General features: G+C 49.5%; 10 protein-coding genes across 10 annotated transcripts, besides 26 other annotated features; all 10 read right to left on the reverse strand.

Moving 5' to 3' along the window:
- Tc00.1047053511815.4 (proteasome regulatory ATPase subunit 5, putative) lies at nt 1-435 on the reverse strand (the record flags this gene model as incomplete). Its single annotated transcript, XM_809363.1, has 1 exon — nt 1-435. A coding segment is annotated over one exon (435 nt), but the record flags the coding sequence as incomplete, so codon positions are not given.
- Nucleotides 1-19,701: part of a sequence feature (heterozygous, non-Esmeraldo-like haplotype) that runs on past the window's edge.
- Nucleotides 636-703: a sequence feature (T-rich).
- Nucleotides 758-797: a sequence feature (A-rich).
- Nucleotides 1,147-1,189: a sequence feature (CT-rich).
- Nucleotides 1,215-1,248: a sequence feature (T-rich).
- Nucleotides 1,309-1,350: a microsatellite.
- Nucleotides 1,436-2,905, reverse strand: Tc00.1047053511815.10 (uncharacterized protein; the record flags this gene model as incomplete). Its single annotated transcript, XM_809351.1, has 1 exon — nt 1,436-2,905. One exon carries the CDS (start codon nt 2,903-2,905, stop codon nt 1,436-1,438), a length of 1,470 nt encoding a protein of 489 aa, XP_814444.1.
- Nucleotides 3,241-6,780, reverse strand: Tc00.1047053511815.24 (hypothetical protein, conserved; the record flags this gene model as incomplete). Its single annotated transcript, XM_809364.1, has 1 exon — nt 3,241-6,780. One exon carries the CDS (start codon nt 6,778-6,780, stop codon nt 3,241-3,243), a length of 3,540 nt encoding a protein of 1,179 aa, XP_814457.1.
- Nucleotides 5,151-5,194: a microsatellite.
- Nucleotides 7,058-7,110: a sequence feature (AT_rich).
- Nucleotides 7,240-7,284: a microsatellite.
- Nucleotides 7,340-7,392: a sequence feature (T-rich).
- Tc00.1047053511815.40 (hypothetical protein, conserved) lies at nt 7,391-8,806 on the reverse strand (the record flags this gene model as incomplete). The annotated part of the gene is made up of 1 exon (XM_809352.1): nt 7,391-8,806. The coding sequence occupies one exon, from the start codon at nt 8,804-8,806 to the stop codon at nt 7,391-7,393; it is 1,416 nt and encodes a 471-aa protein (XP_814445.1).
- Nucleotides 8,453-8,479: a microsatellite.
- Nucleotides 8,826-8,911: a sequence feature (T-rich).
- Nucleotides 8,960-9,000: a microsatellite.
- Nucleotides 9,459-9,492: a microsatellite.
- Nucleotides 9,530-9,645: a sequence feature (CT-rich).
- Nucleotides 9,716-9,747: a microsatellite.
- Nucleotides 9,817-9,848: a microsatellite.
- Nucleotides 9,940-9,966: a sequence feature (AT_rich).
- Nucleotides 9,986-10,008: a sequence feature (AT_rich).
- On the reverse strand, nt 10,022-12,046 carry Tc00.1047053511815.50 (hypothetical protein, conserved; the record flags this gene model as incomplete). The annotated part of the gene is made up of 1 exon (XM_809353.1): nt 10,022-12,046. The coding sequence occupies one exon, from the start codon at nt 12,044-12,046 to the stop codon at nt 10,022-10,024; it is 2,025 nt and encodes a 674-aa protein (XP_814446.1).
- Nucleotides 12,446-12,474: a microsatellite.
- Nucleotides 12,527-12,558: a microsatellite.
- Nucleotides 12,660-12,691: a microsatellite.
- Nucleotides 12,844-13,341, reverse strand: Tc00.1047053511815.60 (prefoldin, putative; the record flags this gene model as incomplete). The annotated part of the gene is made up of 1 exon (XM_809354.1): nt 12,844-13,341. One exon carries the CDS (start codon nt 13,339-13,341, stop codon nt 12,844-12,846), a length of 498 nt encoding a protein of 165 aa, XP_814447.1.
- Nucleotides 13,455-13,479: a sequence feature (AT_rich).
- Tc00.1047053511815.70 (hypothetical protein, conserved) lies at nt 13,785-14,159 on the reverse strand (the record flags this gene model as incomplete). The annotated part of the gene is made up of 1 exon (XM_809355.1): nt 13,785-14,159. The coding sequence occupies one exon, from the start codon at nt 14,157-14,159 to the stop codon at nt 13,785-13,787; it is 375 nt and encodes a 124-aa protein (XP_814448.1).
- Nucleotides 14,741-14,781: a microsatellite.
- Nucleotides 14,812-14,863: a sequence feature (A-rich).
- On the reverse strand, nt 15,315-16,205 carry Tc00.1047053511815.80 (3'a2rel-related protein, putative; the record flags this gene model as incomplete). The annotated part of the gene is made up of 1 exon (XM_809356.1): nt 15,315-16,205. One exon carries the CDS (start codon nt 16,203-16,205, stop codon nt 15,315-15,317), a length of 891 nt encoding a protein of 296 aa, XP_814449.1.
- Nucleotides 15,349-15,380: a microsatellite.
- Nucleotides 16,777-18,444, reverse strand: Tc00.1047053511815.90 (uncharacterized protein; the record flags this gene model as incomplete). The annotated part of the gene is made up of 1 exon (XM_809357.1): nt 16,777-18,444. One exon carries the CDS (start codon nt 18,442-18,444, stop codon nt 16,777-16,779), a length of 1,668 nt encoding a protein of 555 aa, XP_814450.1.
- On the reverse strand, nt 18,641-19,522 carry Tc00.1047053511815.100 (hypothetical protein, conserved; the record flags this gene model as incomplete). The annotated part of the gene is made up of 1 exon (XM_809358.1): nt 18,641-19,522. One exon carries the CDS (start codon nt 19,520-19,522, stop codon nt 18,641-18,643), a length of 882 nt encoding a protein of 293 aa, XP_814451.1.

The following is a 19,701-nucleotide window of genomic DNA, read 5'->3' on the forward strand; positions in this document are numbered from 1 at the left end:
TTTGTTTTCATCCACAAGCCCCACAACAGGTAAAAAGACCGTATGCCGATTTGAAGTCTTTATAATGGCACTCTTCTGTTTCCGTTTAGACTTCCTTCTTCCCACATCCAGTTCCTCCACCTCGTCATCCTCATCATCCATGTCCAAAATCTCCGACACGCTGGCCACTAGGTACGGCAGCTTGTTGTTGTCCTTTACACGCTTCTTGTCATCCTCCACCTCCTTCTTGAGTCGCTGCAACTCGTTCATCCTTGAACGCTCTTCATTCTTCAGCTGCTGAATCTCGCGTTGTAGTTGATTCGCGCGCGTTCGTAGCTGGGCGTTGGTGAGAGTTTCAATGTTTGCTAATTCCTCGTTTGACAGCATGCTCGCCTGCGTAGCGTTGCCTCCCCCACGTTCGCGGCCGCCTCCTGTTGCTGTTGCGTCCTTGGACATTTGATGATGGATCCACCAATGGAGTGCTGGGATGACCCCCTCTTTGCTTTACTTCTCCTCCCGCCCTTCTCCTGCCGTTTCCTCCTCGCTCCTGCTGGGATATGAATGAGATGCACTTCCCCCTTGCTTGTATCTTGTGTGCGTCTGCGTGTCCCCGCTCGTGCAGCTGTCGCGGTGCCCTCTTCCTTTTCCAAGTGTCACTTTTCTCTTTCTTTTTTTTTTTTTTCACCGCTCCTTTTTTTTTCTGTCCTTCTCCTCCCTTTTCTTTCGTGGTGTTTGCACCGCTAAAATGCCATCGCATTCGGTGTGCGGTGACGGCAATAAAAAAAAAAAAAAAAAGTGAGAGAGAAAAAAAAAGAAAAGGGAAGAGGCATGTCATACAAGCGGCCTCAGTACATCACTCTATGCAGGACCGAAAAGAAGGAAGGAAAAAAATATTTGTTCAGGCAAGAAATATGGCCGGGTCACCCACCCACACACACACACACACACTTTGCTCCCACCACCAGCGAAGGGTTCTCTCCCCCCTCTACTTCTCTCTTTCTTTTTTTTTTTTTCTTTGCCATTTTTTGCCGCATCTTCCATTGTCATTTGTATCCGTTTCACGGAACAATAACTGTTCCGCAAGGCTCTACCTCCCCCTCCTCCTCCTCTTCTTATTGGCGATGCACGTACAGCAGCGGGTGAGTAATACGCACGGGAATAAGAAGCCTTCTTTCTTCCTTTTTTTTTTTCTTCTTCTTCTTATTTTGCTAAAAGGGAAGGAGATGGAAAACTTGTTTTTCTTTTTTTTTTTTCTTCTTCTTCTTCTTTCATGGGGTGCATGATGGCAAAAACGCCTCCGTCATGAAATAAATACAACACAACGATATGTAAAAATACAAAAAAATAAAAAATAAAAATAAAAATAAGAATGCATCGTCTTGAGCTCTAAACATAAAACACACGCACAGTTTTGGTTGTTTTCTTCTCTGGTCCGCTCCTCCATGACAGATCGCCGTCAAACAATGGAGTCACTTTTTGAGTGCTCTGTCTCATAGAGTTCTTGCATGATTCCTCTAAGACGGGTTTGGGTCTGGTACAGCTCCTCCTGATAGTGCAGCGCCGCCGTGAGGAGCTCTTCTCGCCTTTCCCTTGCCGCAGCAGCAGCAGTAAAAGCTTCCCCGGTGCAATCACCGTCGCAGGAAGACGGACTCTCAGCATTCACTGTAAACATGCAATCGGTCTTGCCTGTTTTATTGTTTGCCCCCTTTGAGGCGTTATCGCGAGATTCACTGACCCTCTGATGAATATTGGCGGCACGTGCACTGGAGAGGTCGAGTGCGTACTTCTTTTCAAGCAACTGACACAATTTTTCCACCTGTTCTTCAAAGGCATCGTCAAACTGTACCGAAAATGACATGGACGTGGACGCGCTGTCTTGGTAGAAATCCTGCGGCTTTTTGGCGCCGTACGGGTTGCGGGGAAGCGGACTGACGTCATTGATGACGCATCCCACACGAAACCCTTCGCCCCCCACCAATTCTCTTTCATGGGCGTTGTTGTCAGGCTGGAGATAATGTTGCAGGGCCCGCTCTGTCAGTTGCCTTGTGAGCTCCGCCACATCAGGGCGCAATGCGGCATGCAGCTCCTGCGGAGGATCCAAAATAAACATTTCCTCCTCCTCCATAAAAATTTCCTCCCCATTTTGAACGTCATTCTCCTCAACAGTTCGGTCATGGGCAACACTACTGCCACTGCTGCTACGGTTCCTGCTGTGACTTTTGTGGTAAGACACCATTGTGTCATTCGTTACCGTGACAAGATCGGGAAACAACTTCTCCATCACCGCGAGTACGATAACGGCATACTGCTGACGGGAGATGGCCCCACGGCGGTAGGGATCTTCCAACACCTGTCGGATAATTGTAGCCGCCTCCAGCTTGGCGGGCGGTAGGGCGGTGAATTGTGCAGGGACCACAACGCCTGTCCCCGCCGCATCCTCATGACGTGACACGCCGTACTCTCGTTCCACTAACTCCCGCAGACGCCCCAACTCCTCCTCGCTAAACTGCGATAACTGTTGGTTTTCTTTTTTTTGCTCTTCTCCCCTTTCGTCCTGCTCATACTTGCGGTAAATCACTGATGCGTCATGTCGCCGCTTCATTTTTGCCGCGTGATTCCGCTTCTCGTCACTGTTGCCTCCCCCGCGGTGATGGTGGTAGGATTTCTTTCCGCTGCTCCTCTTCACATCGCTGTGTGGAGAAAGGGACGTATTTGGCTTCAGCCGGTTGCCATTGTCGCCGTTGCTCTTCTGCCGCCTCTTTTCACGCAGAAAAGCCAGTGATGCTTCCACACAGATGTTGATAAACGCCTCACGTGAAAGGAGTGAAGCCCCTGAAACAGCAGCCAACATCGTTTTCGCCGCCAGGACCGCCTCGCGTGCCTCCACACGGGACGCCTCCTTTTCGGGGGTCAACTCCACAAGCATGAAAATATGAATGTATAACTATAAGTATATATATATGTGTGTGTGTGCGTGTTGCCGCCGCCGGCCCTATCGGTATTCCCACACGTGCTTGCCACGCCCCTTCTTCAATGCTCCCTCCCTCTCTATCTATCACTTGTCACAAGAAAAGCAACCAAAAAAGCGACAAAAAAGAAGGAGGAGAAAAGAAGCATCCACAAAACGCATACCCACACCCACACAGGTCCACAAAAAAAACCAAAAAGTAACTAGTTTCAAGAATATCCATCGCTCCAATGCAAACAACAGAAACAGTTAGAAAGCCGACGAGTTCCCTCTTTCAACCCTATGCAGGAGAGCTAGCAGCGTGGTCCCAGCGAGAAAATCCCAATTCCACCACACATCACAGACTCCTCTACAAACCCATTTTCTCCCGAATGAGAAGAAGAAGACTCCAATTTGCCATGCGTGGCTTTCTGCATATCGTCCACACAAAACGACAGACTCGGCTGGACATTGAAAGAGTCGCGCCTCGGGTCGCCTGTGTCCCGGTACACGAGGGAGTGCCAGCAACCAACAGCGTCCTGCAGCCAACAAATTGGATCACATTCACCGCACATTGCCGGCCGCGTCACAAGTCGTACAAAAGGCACTGCCATTTCTTCTGTCGTTCCTTTCCCTTCTACAAGCAGCTGAGACTCCCACCGTCGACGCGATACGCTACTGCAATGAACAGCAGATGCCAATGTAGGCCCACTCACAAAAGAAAGTAAAACCACCACGCACATTCTCCCTCTCTCCCTCTTTGAGGGAAGCGGCACGCATTGTAACAAACTAGGCTCTAAACGCCAAATTGTCGCCTTACTCTCTTCATGGAGTAAATCTTTTAGGTCCAACACCACATGGTGAGAGTTGCTTGACGGTGTCTCAAATTTCCCTTCCATCCAAACACCTCTTGTTGACGCCCTGCACCTGAGAACGCATGGCACAGTGTACAATTTAGCCCCCGCACAGTACATCATATCACGAGCAAACACACATGTCTCCCCCATTCTTGTCGCCTCTCCCAAAGCCGTCATCTTCGCACAGTCGTCAAGACGTCCTGTTGGGAGAAAATCAAATAATGGATGACCATCAGTCTTCACATGAATAATATCCACGACACAAACCGTCGCCAGGGGCAAAGCACTGTCATCCTGTTGGTCCCCAGAACAGGTCACTTGCAAAAAAAGAAAAAAACACTCACGGCAGCCATTTTCCCTTGAAGGCAAAGAAGAAGCGCTGGTGGCACAAATAAAAAAGTGATTACCTTGAAATGATGCGAAAAAACGAATCATGCAAGAAAGCAATGAAAACCTCTCGCCATCCATGCTCCCCATCGTCTCCGTGCCCACCAGACCTCTGCTGTCGCCGTCATTCATCACAGCTAAAGGTGGATGCACATCACTCACACACACGACTTGACCCTCTGCGGTCATGAGAATCACGGTGGCTCGACACACAAGAAGCAATTGAAGCTCATGTAGTGAGATCGCACCCCCGTCTATCTCAACTGGAGTGGGCAATTTCCCACCCGTCGTGGTCCAGAAAGACTCCATGGAAATGTCAGAGGACCCAGAGGCAAAAAGAAGAAACAAGGCGTCCACCTCCGCCGTTTTCCCTGAATGCGGCCACTGCACCCTTGAAAGTCTCTTGCAGAACACATTAGGGTCATAATTTCTCCAGTGCGTACTAAAAGGAGTGTTGCGACGTACGAGACAAATGTCTCCGGAGCGAAAGATGACAACTTCTCTTTCATAGGCATCCACAGCCTCATTCTGTCGAACCGCGCAGCGGCAGAGTGGATGTAGCGGGGCATGCTGGAGACTCCCAAGATTGTACTCCCCATCAACCCGACTGAGTGGTTGCACCAAGGCCGGTAGACCAACATTTAAAGGAAACCCATGAGAATTACTCCCTCCGTCCACGATAAACCCGTTGCTGGCACCAAACCAGATGAACCGCGGCGTGTCACCTCCCTGCGGAACCAACTCCGCCATTAACAAACTGCAATCCACTTGCTGGGTATTGTCGTCCTCGTGGGCCGCAAGAAGAAACACCGTCCCCCTTGCGTCCTCCCACTTAAGGCCGATCAATCGGTGAAGGTGACGCAAGGAGCGTGGCACCCCGGCATCCCATGATGGAATATTTCGACAATTCACAACGGCCATCTTCGCGTCACCACTCGCATTTTTCTGCTCTCGAATGCTTCGCCCAACACCAACACCACCAGCAGCAGCAGCAGCAGCAGCAGCAGCAGCAGCAGCAGCAACATTTGTTTTATTCCACACCTCCAGAAGCAAAACGTCACCTCCACTCCGCATTGCCAAAACAACAGCGACAACACGTTCCGTTCCCCCAGCAGCGCTGCTGACGCGCCGTGGCCCGGATGATGTTGCCGGGCAGGCTACAGCACTTTCAATAAAGCCGCCAACTTGGCAACGTGTCACCTCGCCATCTTCTGTAAAAACCGCAAAGTACATTTCTTCTGACTTTTTATTGTCGCGTGCTGCCGTGGCAACCAAAGGCTCCCAGGAGGCATAAACGTTCTCATCACGCAAAAACGTACTCATGGGATACATCACATACGCTGGCCGAAGAAACACACCCAAAGCGTCGTGGCCTCCTCCCATGTTACCTCCGCCCGGTAGAACGGCATGCAACAGAAAAGAAGGATGAGCAAGAGTGAGTGCCTCCAAGCACCACGGACCCTCCATCAAGGACCCGTGCAATGTCTCCCGGAGACCCACCCAACTGTCATTTTCAACACACATTGGTGTCTGTTGCTGTTGTTGTTGCCGTCGTCGTAGTACGGAAAGCATGCTAACAGCAAGACAATCAAGGAAAGGGTCCCCAGAAACGGGTGCTTTCTGATAGAGAACAGCAAGCAACGGGTAACGCTCCTCGTAATCGCGCGAGAAGGGCATCCAACGCAGTGCCCGCACTTCCCCTGGTACCCCACTCAACTTCTCCAACTGCAACGACCCCCATGTGAACTGTCGGAACCCTTGCAGCGTCCGCCACGGAGATGGGACATTTCTTTCCAAATCTTCCTGCCACACAAAATCCACATACTCCACACAACCCATCACGCGTGCAAACACAATGCGGAGAATAAACCACGGAAAAGTGTTACGCAAAAGAGAAGCTGAGACACGTTTCGGGTAGCGTTGACCCTGTTGCAACCCGGGTAAAGAGGAACTAGACGACAAAAAAGACGTGCTGTTAAGGGGAAAAGAGTCACTTTTATACTCCTCAACAATGGCACTCATAGGTACGCTAAGTTGACGGGAAAACATGTAATGAGAAGACTCATTCTCTTTCATTTCCCCAGAACACCACCGAACCGCCAGCAGCTGAGCCTTTCCTTTGCTGCTACCGCCATCATTCGCTTCGACAGGAGGATCTATGACGAAGGAAGCAATTGCCATGCAATGGCATTTCATGACAAAGAAAAGCACGACATGCAGCCCTTGAACATACAGCGTTGACACGGCAGCGATGCCTTCACTTTCCCCGGGGCAGCGGAGACAGTCCCCACGGCGTCTTGCCGTATCATTACCATCAACCGACACCACACCAGCAACTCGTTGCAACTCCCTTAAAAGGAGAAAAAAATCCTCCTTCGTGCCATCTTGCGACATCCCCTTTTCCGGGAATAAAATGTGTTTGTCTATTCGTGACGTAACGTTAATGGATGATAAATGGCTCCCATTCTTGACAATAAACCATGCACATTGACTGCCAAGGCAAAACACATCCACAACACGCCATGTCTCTTCCCCACTCTGTCCGTATGCTGCTGTTAATGAAGATGGCACGGATGATATCGCCATTGTTGCCTCCAGCAAGCGCGACATTGCGTCTCTCGCTCGCCTCCCCTCCCTATCACACACAGACAGAGACACAAGGAAAGAAGCAGGGAGGGAGAGACCCTTTAGCGATAATGTGCCAAGAAAAAAAAAGACAAAAAAAAGAAAAGCGACACATCCTGTACCGCTAAATCGCCTGCGCACATGGTCACACACACAAACAAACGCAGCCAGAGACAACTCAAAGAGATGCACAGCCGGTGCCAATGGGAGAATAGCTCCGCACATGCACGTAACTAGAAAGCCGTCAAATAAAAAGCATCAGAAAAAAAAAAAAAAGTGATAATAATAATAAATAAATAAAACATTTTTTAATTTCATGGGAAAAATAGCGAAATGCACGCGATAAAGAAAAGTAGAAGAAAAATAGTGAGATACGCCCCTCTGTTTCCCATTGCATATTTCCCCCACCAAAAAGAAAAAAGTGAATCAGATGAGGTGCAATAAACAAACACACACACAGACACACACAAAGAGACAGACACGCAGACAACAGCAATACCCAAGGAATCCGTCACACAGACACGCATGTACAAGTTAGAGATAATTTTTCCTTCTTTTTTTTTTTCTTGTTTTGTTGTTGTTTCTTCTGTTTCCTTTACAGTTTCGCCTCGCAGCCGTACTCCTTCACAAAATCCTCCGTCACGATTGAGGCCAGTCGACCCGCTAACTCAAAGGCGGAGAGCCCTACAGCCCGCACATCCGTCGCCTTTCGCGCATTGGCGGGAATCGCCACAGACAGGCTATACTCTAGACGAGGATCCTCCTCCTCATCACGAAGAACAATAAGGGGCTGTCGTTTTGTCTCCCTCACAGTGATCTTCACGCCTTTATCTGTCACCTTCTCGAAGAGACGAGTCTCGTCCTCTGAGAGATATATCAACTGACCATGCTCTGAAGGCAAAACGTCCGAGACATCATCTTCCGATAGCTGAATAATGGGCATCGATGCAAACATTTCCACCTCTTGCCGTCGTATTGGGGGCCTTGAACGAAGCAACAAGCGAACGTCCGGTCCACGGGCATGTGTGCACCAGGCCGTCTGCACATTTACCCAGGCGCTATTTACGGATAATACCTTCCCCTTGTTATCCAACTCAAGGTGAAGTTGATCCTTTGCACGCTTAACCGTTCCACTGTATGTGAGTTGAGCTCCCTTACCAAGTGGCATGAACCCCTCCGGTATCAGTAATTCCTCCTTAATCTTAGAAACACAAGACTCTGGTAATGTGGAGACCCATGTGTATGGATGATTCAACTGCATCCGTTGCTGAAGCGTATATGAAGAAACGATGGAACGATTCTTCCGCATGACGGATGGTTGTAAAAGCAGTTTACCAAAGTCCAGAAATAACTCTCCGTCCATCTGAAGATTGCTCATGTTTAAACAGCACCATTGAAGCACCTTGCTGTACCGAGAACGGAGAGCCACATCCTTTTCGGATGCGCCCAACGTGTAACATTCTGTGTTTGCCGGAAACCCTGGAAAGGCGGTGGTGTTCACACGCGACACCACCACATCTGCCGCGGTATTGCTAACAAGCAACTGAAAGGCCTTTGGTGCCATATTCACAGATCCCTCGTAAAAGCCGGCCTGCGCAAGGTCCAGCAGTGTTTCTGGCTGCATCACAGTGGATTGATTCCACCGACCAAATCCTCCCTGCTGCTGCTGCTGCTGCTGTTGCTGTGGCGACGCTTGACCACCATTTTTCGCGGCAGTGTCTTTAGAGTGGAGGTACTCTTCCACCTGCCGCACAATCACCGCTTTCTTAGCGGAAGGGTCCGTCCGAACCCCGGCGCGGGCGAGGAAACCTTGCAGCTGCACAAGAGACAAGGAGAACAGGTTGCCTTCATTCCACAGTGCCCACACCTTTTCGTGTGACACGTTCTCCACTTTGGGTGCCTGCTTGTCCATCATGTTGGCGGCGGCGTGCTGCATACCGCCCTGGTGATGTCGACTGAAGGCCACAACTGAGGAGGGCACAAGAATAGAATGCCGCAGTACACGAAGCATAATTCCAGAATATTCAAACTTTGTTGTTGTTGTTGTTTTTTTCTCTCCCCAATACCTTTTCCTGTTTTTGTTTTTTTTTTTTAATTTCTTGTTTGTTTTCTCTCTGTGTGTATTGTATGTGTTGTATATTACCCGTGGTGGTGGTGAAAGAGTTTTTTTTTTCTTTTCTTTTCTTCTCTCGTGTCTTCTCTTTTAAATATGATATTCCCTTTTTCTGGTTCCCTTGATGTTTGATGTCGCTTCCTCCCCGTCCTTCTGTGGGCAATAAAGCGTGCGGCTTCTAATTTTTGCTTTTCTTTCTTTTTTCTGTTCTCTTTCTTTTTATTTTTGCTGTTGTTGTTGTGGGCTTCTGCTCCTCCAACATCAAAGCAGTCAAATGCACAAGAAAAAAAGATAAAAAAAAAAAAGACGGAACATTCCAATCGTGAAGTCCGTCGCGGTTCGGGGGCGGCAGACGGGCCCCCTCACAGTTCGCACTCATACAAACACACACACACACAGAGAGAGTGAGGGACGAGTAAAAATAGTCGTGGAAATGCAAAAAAAAAGAAAAGAAAAAAATACTCCCTACCGTTGCCGTCACTGTGGAGAAGGTGGTGGTGGTGGTGGCACAAAACAAAACAACACGAACGTAAATAAATTATTCTCCGGATTTCTTTTTTTTTTTTTTTTTTTTTTTTTTTTTTGCCTCATCGTCCACCCACCCCTTCTCCATATCAAAACCTCCTTCCCTTCACTCTTCCTCTTTCCCCGCCTCTCTCTCCCTCTCACTCCCACTCTCCTTTTCTTTTCTTCTTCTTTCCTTGTTGTTGCTGTTTTTCTTTTGCCTCATTCCCCTCATCGCACCAGAGATCCGGTATTGTACCGCCGGGCCTGACCGAATGGAATGGGGGAGGGGGGGGGGTTTACAAAAAAAAAAAAAAAAAAGGAAAAAAAAGAAATCGCGTGTGACTTTGAAAATTCATATTTATCAATGGGGGGTGAATGTTTCCGCAAGTCCTTCTATCGTCCTCTCTCTCTCGCTCTCTCGCTCTCTCTCTCTATGTATATGTTTGTGTATCTAAGCAGAAAGATAAAGAATGAGCATGCTTACTTCATTGGGAAAAAGACGCTCTGGCGTGTGAACAAAAGACAAAAAAATAAAATAAAAAATAAAAAATGAAGCTCTCATCACAAGCCAAATATATATATATATATAATTTCCTTAGCCAAAATCTATGGTGACACGGGAGACTGATTACGTGTGCGTGAGTTGTGAGGAGGATATAATTCCGAAGCTTCCTCCTCATATTCGGCCCCACATGCAGCGGAAGGCTGACATGTCAAAGATTGGGTAGGTTCCCTCCAAATTGATTTCTCCGTTACTCCCGGTGTGTTCCTGCCTTCAGAAGACTCTGCGGCAGCAAAACTGTCATTTAAGCAGCGCGGTACGGGTTGGGCTACCGGAGGTGGTAAATATTTTGATGACTTCCATGATTGCTCCTCTTGACTTCCCGCCAGCAAGTCGAATTCCTCACATGGGGTGCGGCAGCTTCGGCAGTGGCAGAAGCCATCCTCTTTACCTTGCTGTTGGTTGGGAAAATTGATTTCTTTACTGTAATGTAACTCATGATAATAATGCTCTAGGCTTGCAGGTATACCAGCAGTATCCGAAATAAGCTGCCCTATCGGTGTGTCAAAGCCATCGCGCCCTTGCAGGTTGGAATCGGTATAGATGCACGGCTGCTGGTTATAATGCGAACCATGTTGAGAATCCTGTTGCTGGTGTGGTTGTCGTTGTAATTTTTCATGCGCCACGGCACCGCGGTCGGCACCATGGCAAAGCTCAAATACGGTTAGCACCTCCGAGGGACATGCGTCAGGAAGCCGGTGAACGCCGCTGCACTCGGACCCCGCCACACACGAGCCCCGCACCCAGTTCAAGCAAAGACTCTGCGGACTCGATACAAACGGGCAACTCGTCGGGTACCGACAGGATCCGTACCAGCGCAAGCACGGATGGACCTTGTCGCACCAGGGGCGATCCTCCGCCCTCACAAAGGCATCTACGACGACAGTCTGGGAAGTTGCGCATCTCCTTTCCCCACGCGCCCGAGTAACACCATGATTGGGCGGAGTTTGTAAAAGCATCTGCGCCGAGCTTAGATTGCGAGAAGATAAATTGTTTGGCGAAGTGCCGCTCATAGACGCAGCCTTCTCACAGCTGTTGGAAAAAGAAGTGTCCTCAAACGCCAGTGGCTTGCTGGGCGTTACATGTAACAAGCCCGAGCAGCGATCAATAATACCAAAACTGAGGCCCTGCTGTGGCTGCTGAGAAGTTTTTGCCGAGACAGATGCTGCCGTGGTTTTGTTTGTTCCCGAAGGGTCCATTTCAGAAGCATCTTCCGTATTCTCGCCCTTTTTGCCTCCTGTCGTCGTGGTATGTCGAAAGGAAAACAGACGAGCTTTGCTTTGAATAAACGTAGCTGCCTCCGGGTTGCAACTGCTCAACTCCAAAAGAACTTGAAGCAACTCATCCTTCTCAGCGGCCCTCAATTCCCGCTCCAGTGCCCGAACCGTGAGCTCTGTGGAGGGGATTCCTGAGCCCTTTGAAGGACTCGTGCCTGGCGAGTATACCACTGATGAGTTGGAAAGTTTCCTTTTCGTGTCTGTCGTTTGACACCCTCGCGTGGTGGATGGAGAGGCAGAGAAATTACCAACCGAGACATTCTCCGAATAAGGCGAGGGCGTTATCATGGTTGCTCGGGGTGGGATTATCTTCGCAGCCACAGAGGAAAGAGACGCTGGACCCCCCACGTTGGAATGCATAAATGCAGAAAACTCGCATGAAGTCTGAGACTGTGGCGGATAGCGTATTTGGCTTGGAGTGTGCAAGCAGTTTGTTGGAATGGAAAGATGATTCTTCATGTTCCCCACGTTGTCTCCGCATCCTTCTGACAATGAAGACTCCGCCGTGTATCCCACAATGCTGTGGTACAGCATAGAGTGAATATGAGGCGGTAACAGAGGCACACCATGAGAAGTATTTGAAGGCTCGATACGCGTCACTACATGATGACCATGTTGTTGTTGTTGCATGAAATGTTCACAATGATGATGATCATGTGGATTCAACTGCGGCGCTGCCACGGTATTGTGTCGTCGCCCCGCTGCATGATGACTACGCTGATGTTCACGGCGATTCTCATGCGGAGTGTGTTTAGTCGCTGCCGTAGCGACGGGAGAGAGAGCGCCCTGCATCTGTATGTGCTCCCTCCCGTTATTTATTTATTTCCTTCTATGCTTTCCTGCACAACACCCAAAGAAAAAAAAAAACACGCAATCCAACGGATCAAAACTGTAATGCAGGTACCCGACGGGATGTCAATTAAAACTCCCCGCCCTCTTATGTGCCTTCCTTCTTTTTTTGTTCTTTGTTTTCCTCCCGCCCCCTTCCTTATCGGCTGAGAGGAAGTGGGGAGTCCCCTCCACGGCCTTTTTCCGTCTCTCTTCTTGTTGTTCTATTGGATCTATCTTGGCTCAAGTGTGCAGGGCCTTTACGCACACACACACACACACGGGCGCAATAAATAATACTATTAATACTGAGCGAAGCAAATCGCACACAGTTGGACAATTAAATAATATTTCTTCAGAGCAAAAGGAAAGGAAAAGAAAAGAACGGAAAGAGAAAAAATAAAAGTCCATTTGCCCCTTTTTACCCACCAACATAGCATTCACAAAAAAAAAAAAGAAAAAAGAAAAAAGAAGAAGTGGAAAATCATCAACTTCTTCTTCTTTTCTTTGTTTTTGCTTCTCACTTTTCCCCGATCCTTCTTTTCTTTTCTTAATTTTATCGGAAAAGTAAATGCAAATATATATATATATATATATATATGTATTTATCAGCCGCGTAGATTGTTGCCGGTGTTGTCCATGCGTGCAAATAAGTGAGAAGGAATGCCGCCATATTCCTTTGCGCTACACACAGAGAAGAAGGGAGAGAGAGAGAGCACACATCACAGTCACAGGCCATTCTACTCACGCACACTTCTCCGTCATGCCGCGGATGTCTGCTGCAACGCCGCCTGCTTTCCACGCATGGTGTCCACCACCTGCGCAAGTTGTGCCCGCTTCACCCGTATTTTCTGCTCCAGCGCCTCAATATTTTCCCGCACCGCGTCGGAGCGGCCAGCGAAGTACGACCTAGCGGACCCCATCGACTTCTCCAAAAAGTAGTCCGTTCCAACGTCCACCAGCACGCGATCGCTCGGCACGATGCGGCCACTCGCATAAAGGGCACTGCTGATGCAAAGAAGAGCCTCCGGCTGTTTCTCCGGACTTGCGCGGGCCGCCTCGCAGACCTTTTGGTACTCCGACAACACCTCGCAATTGCTTAAAAAGCGAGTCTGTGCGCTGAGAAGGCTCTCGTGGGCAACCGACAGGTTGTTAACATCCACTTGCAGCTGTTTTCTCAGTTCCTCCAGCTGCTCAAGTGGAAGTTGTGTGATGTTGATGGAACCACCGCCACCACTCTCTGCCGCCTGTCCATTCATCTCTCTCTCTCTCTGCGGCCCTGCTGAGTTGTCCCGTTCTTTTCTTTTGTTGTTCGTTTTTACTTTCAAAGCTACGAGGATCGGGGACAGACCGCTTATTTCACCCCTTTGCCAATTTTTTTTTATTATTATTTATTTCCCTTTCCGTGTGTGTCCAGTTACTCTTATCGAGAGTAAAATAAATAAATAAGTAAATCCGGAAAGAAAATGCATGAAAATACGGGAATACATACACGTCCCCCCAACACCATGAAGTACATGAGAAGAAAGCAGAGAGAGAGAGAGTGTGTGTGTGTGTGTGTGAATATATGTTTTTTCGTGCATTCCCTTCTCGCCAGAGGTGCGCAAAGGGTTATGGCGGCAGTGATGAGAAATAAACAGCGGACATCTCGGTCCAACATCAAAAGCAACAAATGTGACGTCTTGTTTCCCACACGACAAAGTCATTCCGATGACAATTCATTTCCCCCTTGCCGCGGTGGAGCCGCAAACCGCTGCAGATGTGCCAAAGGCGGCACCGGCAGTTGATTCCACTCCACTTGTGTGGCCGCATCGGTTTGAATTGGTGGCGGGGCGAATTCCATAATCGGCAATGCCACCTGGTCATCCCTCGCACAACCCCACGCCTCTTCTTCGCCCACCTCCTCTGACTCCAGGTACGGCATGCCTGGTATCAGATGCGGGTACTCGCCACGGGCATTCGGCACCGCCACTCGCGGCACGGTGTCCCCAGGAATGATGTAATACAACAAACACGGCCGTTCCGGAACGTATGGCAGCGTCTTATGATCCCAACGACAACGACGCACATTAGGCATCTAGTATGCCCCTCCTTTTGTTTGTTTGTGTGTTTGTTGCCGTCCCTCGTTGGTCGTTGGGGAAATCCCAAGCAAAAAAGAAAGCAAGAAGAGGAACCACAGAGGGATGGAGAAGAAGAAAAAAAAAAAAAAACGGGCATTTGAACACGCCGTGCATAAACAAACTGCATTCTACAATGGAATCCACATCCATACAAAGAACGTGTGAAGTAAATTTGCGTATTTCATTTGATGTGAAATATTCATAGTGCTGAAAAACGTCAAACCGTTTTCTGACAATTTTGTGAATTTGATTTCACAAAAATAATAAACATGCAGTGCACGGTACAGGGTGCAAGAATTGATTCCCCTTTGCGTCTCACAGCCATCCAAAGAAAAAAAAAAAAAAGGTACTTCGACTGACAAGGGAACAGTTCCCAAAAGCCCACCTCTTCGCAGCCAAAAAACGGAAGGAAAAGGAAAAGAGGACAACGCTAAAGCGGGTGTGTGTGTGTGTGTAGTCACGGGAAGAAAAGACACCTCCCTCCCCCTCAACGGGCTCTCCAGCAGTCCAGACCGCATCCAATCACACACACACACACAGAGAGAGAGAGAGAGAGAGAGAGAGAGAAAAGAAAGAGAGCACGCTTGGTCTCATCTAACACGCCAGCTTAAAACAAATAAAGAAAAAAAGAAAAAAAAAACAACACCAAAAAAAGAAAAAACGGTTATCCTTCTGAACATGCAGAATAATAAGAAAGACATCACAACAATTCTCTCCCCCTCCCTCCTTTTTTTAAAAGCCACAAGGCGCCTTCCAATGGATCGACGCGGAAATACGGAGTAAGGCAGTTTCATATTTCTAGAAATATGACATTTAATGAATTTGACTCCCGCCTCCCTCCCCCACTCGGCCTATTTTTGTCCTCCTCTCCGCATTTCGTGCGGCCCCACCGCAAAACCAAGGAAATTTCACCCCTTTACCCTGCCATCTCAAGCCGCATACGCCGGCACCATATCCAGCAGGGAGGAAAATCGACATTTATCCACCGCCTGTGTGTGTGTGTGTGTGGGTGAATGCGTTCAACACCAAACAACACCCACATCACACGACAAGCGAGAAGTTTGCACTCAACGAGACGCACTGAACAGCCAAAAGGAGACAACAGAAAAATGCTACCGCCTGCTGAACACACTCGACTCCGCTCCTTCCTCTTCCTCATCCTCCTCCTCCACTTCCTCGTCGGCCTCGGAAGTGACCGCAGGGCCTTCTTGTTTGGCACAGCCCTTTTCGTGAATTGCCGGCGCAAGACTTGCCAAAATTTCTTCAAAACTGCGGCCCGTTGATCCTCCACGCAGAAATTGACCCTGTTGCCCGTCGCCGCTGCTCGCCTTGTAAAGTTGACGGCCGGCGCCGGTTTCCCCGCTCTGGTCAGTCGCGGCGGTCTTTGGTACCGCTCCGACGTCATGCACGACGCCCGTGCCGTCCGCATTGGCATATGTTCCACTGACAAGATTCCTCAGCCACACACGCGTCGTTGCCGCATCGTACGCCCCGGAACCTGCGGATCCTCTCGCTGCCGCACCGTCATCTGTGGCATCAGCTGTGGCGTCCTTCTCAGCATTCAACTCCTCGGTGTTGTAGCTTTCGGCATCACCGAGATCGCGGGAACGCTGCCACCGCTTCTTGTGTTTCTCCGCCTCCGCACTTATGGGGTCAAACTCCTCCACGGGCTTGGAAAGGTCCAAAAGGAGATTGTTGTCCTCCACTGGATTTCCCTCCTGGCGTTTTCGCTCTTTCAGCCACTCGCCACCGTCAATGGCACGACCCATCCCAAGAGCATCCACATCACCGGGCTTTCCCGAGCCCCACAGCTTTATTCTCCTCGCCAGGCGACGGTAGCTGTAATTGCGGCAGTAGCGAGTCAAGAAGTATGCAAGAAATACAACGGGGAAGATGAGTAGAAGAAGCAATAAAAGAAGAAAATCGGAATCATCCTTTTTGTCACTTTTGAAATGGTCGTCGTTGTTGGCGCCAGCAGGTTGCGATTCCCGTAGCATGCCCATTACCTATAGAGCGAACAGTCACTCCTTGCTTACAAGCCAGTGCACAGGGAAGGAAAGGAGAGGGCGCACCGGCATTCATAACACAAGCAACGAACCGTTGTCCATCTCCACTCACAGAAATAACAACCACAAAAACAACATCAACATAAAAAAAAAAAAAAATGGAATGCGCAATGGATCTCTTTTTGTTTTTGTTTTGTTTTGTTTTCTTAAGAAAAAAGGACTGAGGAATGTTTCCTTGTTTCATCTTGCGTCCTTCCACTCTTTTCCCACATCACTCACAGGAAGTTAACAGAAAAGACAAGTCATCATGTGCGCAGCAAGTGACATTCCTAAGCAATTGGTACAACACAATTAAATGGATCAAACTAATAATAAAAATAATTCACCTTACGTCGCCATCCACACCATTGTGTGCCCTTTCCCCCAACATACACCGGCCGCACGCGACATACCCATGATGTTCACGCCCCACCCATCATACCCAAAAACCACTCCTCCACCCACCCACCCACCCCCCGCTAAGCGAAGGCGTAACTGCAACGGTGGTAAACACATTTCAGGAACAACACTAATGTGAAGACTGTGGTAAGTAGTCTTTGTGCGGGAGCGTGGATGCCGCCGTCGCCGCTTCCATTGCCTCTCGCATCACCCTAGAAAAAGCCCCTCTTCCATCCCTGTTCAGGGAAATAGAGTGGGAAGAAGAAGCCACAGGAAGTGTGGGTAGAGAAGAAATGTCCATCGAAGATGTTTTGCCGTCAAGATGGGACATCATCGAGCCGTTTGCGGTAGGTGCATATAACATTCCCGCGGGATCAGAGCCAGGTGTGCGTCCACGCAAACCCCCCGTGGCATTGGATCGGGAAAAAGTCAAGTCTCGATTTTTCCGGTGCAGCCCACAGCCGTCTTCTATTTCGCCTTCCTGAGAGACACGACAGCGAGGCACAGAGGAGGTGAGAAGAAAGCCTTCACTTTGCCCAAATGTCGCATCCAGCACCGCTCGTTTGCGTTGCTCTATTGCCTCCTCCAGACGCACCTCAAGTTGCCTCAACTGACTAATCATCTCATGACGCTCCATTTTGATACCTGTCAGGGTTTCCTGCTCCTGAATGGAAAGATTCTGCTGGCTCCATTTAACCTGCTGCTCTATACAATGAACACTCTTGAGGAGTTTCGCCTCCTCCGCTTCAAGATCCCGAATACTGGCAAGAAGTGTATCCCGCTCCTCCTCAGCCAACTCGGCAAAATGCGATGGAGCCTCTCGCATGCGTGCAGCATGTCGTCTCTTATTTTTTTCAACATGAATTTCTTTTGCCACCTCCATCCGCATGATACGACGTGCATGGTCCTCACACATGTAAACCTTTTGTCGTGCCATGTCTTCCTCTAACCACACCTCTGCATGCTCGAGAATCAGCCACCCACGTAGTTCCGCCTCAAAAGAATATGACAGAGAAACAAACGCAATCTCGTCGTCGTCTGCGGCATTGCCAGTGAAGCCCGTTTGCCTCACAGCCAAAGAGGGAATTCCATACAGCGCCGTACGAAGAATACGTAACGCCTGATTTCGTGTCGTGTGTTCTATTCGATCTGTCATGTCCCATTTAGACGCCATGAAACCGTCATGTGACGGCCACTCCGCTTGCGACTTCACGGGCCTTGACGGCACTCCATTTGCCTGAAACGGTGAGAGACCATTACACGGGGATTCCTTAACGTTTAGCAAATTCGAACCGTTCGCGGGGGCAGCCAGTGCCACACGTCTCCTAAACATATCCCGCACCTGCTCATGAAACGATGCCGCTCCCTCCAAGGGAATGTTGTATTGGTGGTCCTTCCAGGCACCAAAAGAAGAAGCCGCGGCGGTTGTGGTGGCCAAATTAACTTTCGTGGCTGGTGAACTCATTGATGATGTGAACAAGCCCCTGTGATCATTTTGCGGACTGGTCAGAAGAAACCCGCAGGATTCTTTAGGAGAGGGGGACGGCGAAGAAGCAGTCGGCGGGAAGTTGCCAGACCGCCACGGCCGAGCCGGTGAATTCTTTTCAACTTCCACCCCCTCGTTCCCCCCGTTCCTCCCGCTCGGTCCCTCCTGCCATTTTCGCTGGGGACTCGCGAGGGCACCAACAGCCGTGGGCCCGCCGCCCTTGCAAAACCCCATCTGGCGGAAAAGAATGGGCGACGTGTACACAAACGATTCCTCGCGCACAGAAGACACGGCGCCGCCCCTCCCATGCATTCACCTTCCCGCTGAGGTCACTCTCGCCGCATCGCCGATACCGTCCCACCAAATTAGAAGAAACAACAAAAAAAAAAGGCTGTGGGTAAAGAAAAAGGAAAGAAACGCACACACACAGACGCACGCATCCGCCACTACACAAAAGGGCAAAAAAAAAAAACTAATAAATTCAAAAACGGTGAAGTATTGGTCAGAATCACCAGCGTGAGACAGCCTCCTTGTTGATAGGGCGATGCCACGCTTGTCCGGTTTCCTGCAGCCTCCGCTGCAATTTCTCCCTATCTGCTATTTTGGCCCGTGTCCACATCACCTCTGCCACATGTTTATTGTCAAGATACGCCATCCAGTTCTTCTTCAACAAGCGTCTCTCATCCATAGACGTATAGGGTGCGGGCAGATCCAGTGGCATTGTTACCTTCTTTGCGCCCGGTGCGCCACGCGGTCGATACTGCGGCCCATGTAGTGCAAAGTACCTCTTGCCACGCAGCGTCAAAGCCCATGACTGGCCCTGAGGACTATTCAGCCACTTCTTCTCCCACTCTTGTCGGGCGCGAATCTCATCAACCGGAATATGTGCCTTAGCCGCCGGAATGGTCCGATATGTCGTCGGCGTCGGGCCCTGACCCATATGCAGTGTCCCACCAACCGTCTCTACGGAGTCTTCCGGTACCGTGTAGAACTCGGGGTTGTCGCGGATACCCATCACAATCGGCTTCAGGTCCTTTAGAAATTGCTTGTAAATGTTTATCTCCGCCTTCTCCATCAAGCGTCGGCCCTGAGCACAAGCATCTGCGTAGGCTGCCAAAATAAGTTGCTGTTGACGGTATGACGAGAGTTCCTCCAAACATGGGTTCACTCGCACGCGCTTCAGGTATCCTGCAGGGGTCGTGACAACCTCCACCCGACCTTCCCACGCGCGGCCCACCACTTCCATACGGTCAAAACGAATCTGGTGCTCGTACTTGTTATTATAGACATAGGCTAAAATGCGGTGAAACTGCCGCTCCGACATAAGACGGCCATGGTGTGCCCATAGAGCCCCACGCACACGCTCAGTGATGCGTCGATACACTTCCATTCGACACTTTTCTTCTCCCACCCCCTCCTCCACCCACACACACAACACACAAAAAAAAAAAGGCTACCCCCCCCCCCCCTTTAAAAAGCAACAATGAGAGAAAAAGAATACGTTGCGAGAAAAACAATAAAGAAGGACATCATAGTTTTAAGAAAGAGTCACGCATACCCTTAACTTCG

The sequence above is a fragment of the Trypanosoma cruzi genome, genomic scaffold, assembly GCF_000209065.1.
Source record: "Trypanosoma cruzi strain CL Brener 1047053517171 genomic scaffold, whole genome shotgun sequence".
NCBI lineage: Eukaryota > Euglenozoa > Kinetoplastea > Trypanosomatida > Trypanosomatidae > Trypanosoma > Trypanosoma cruzi.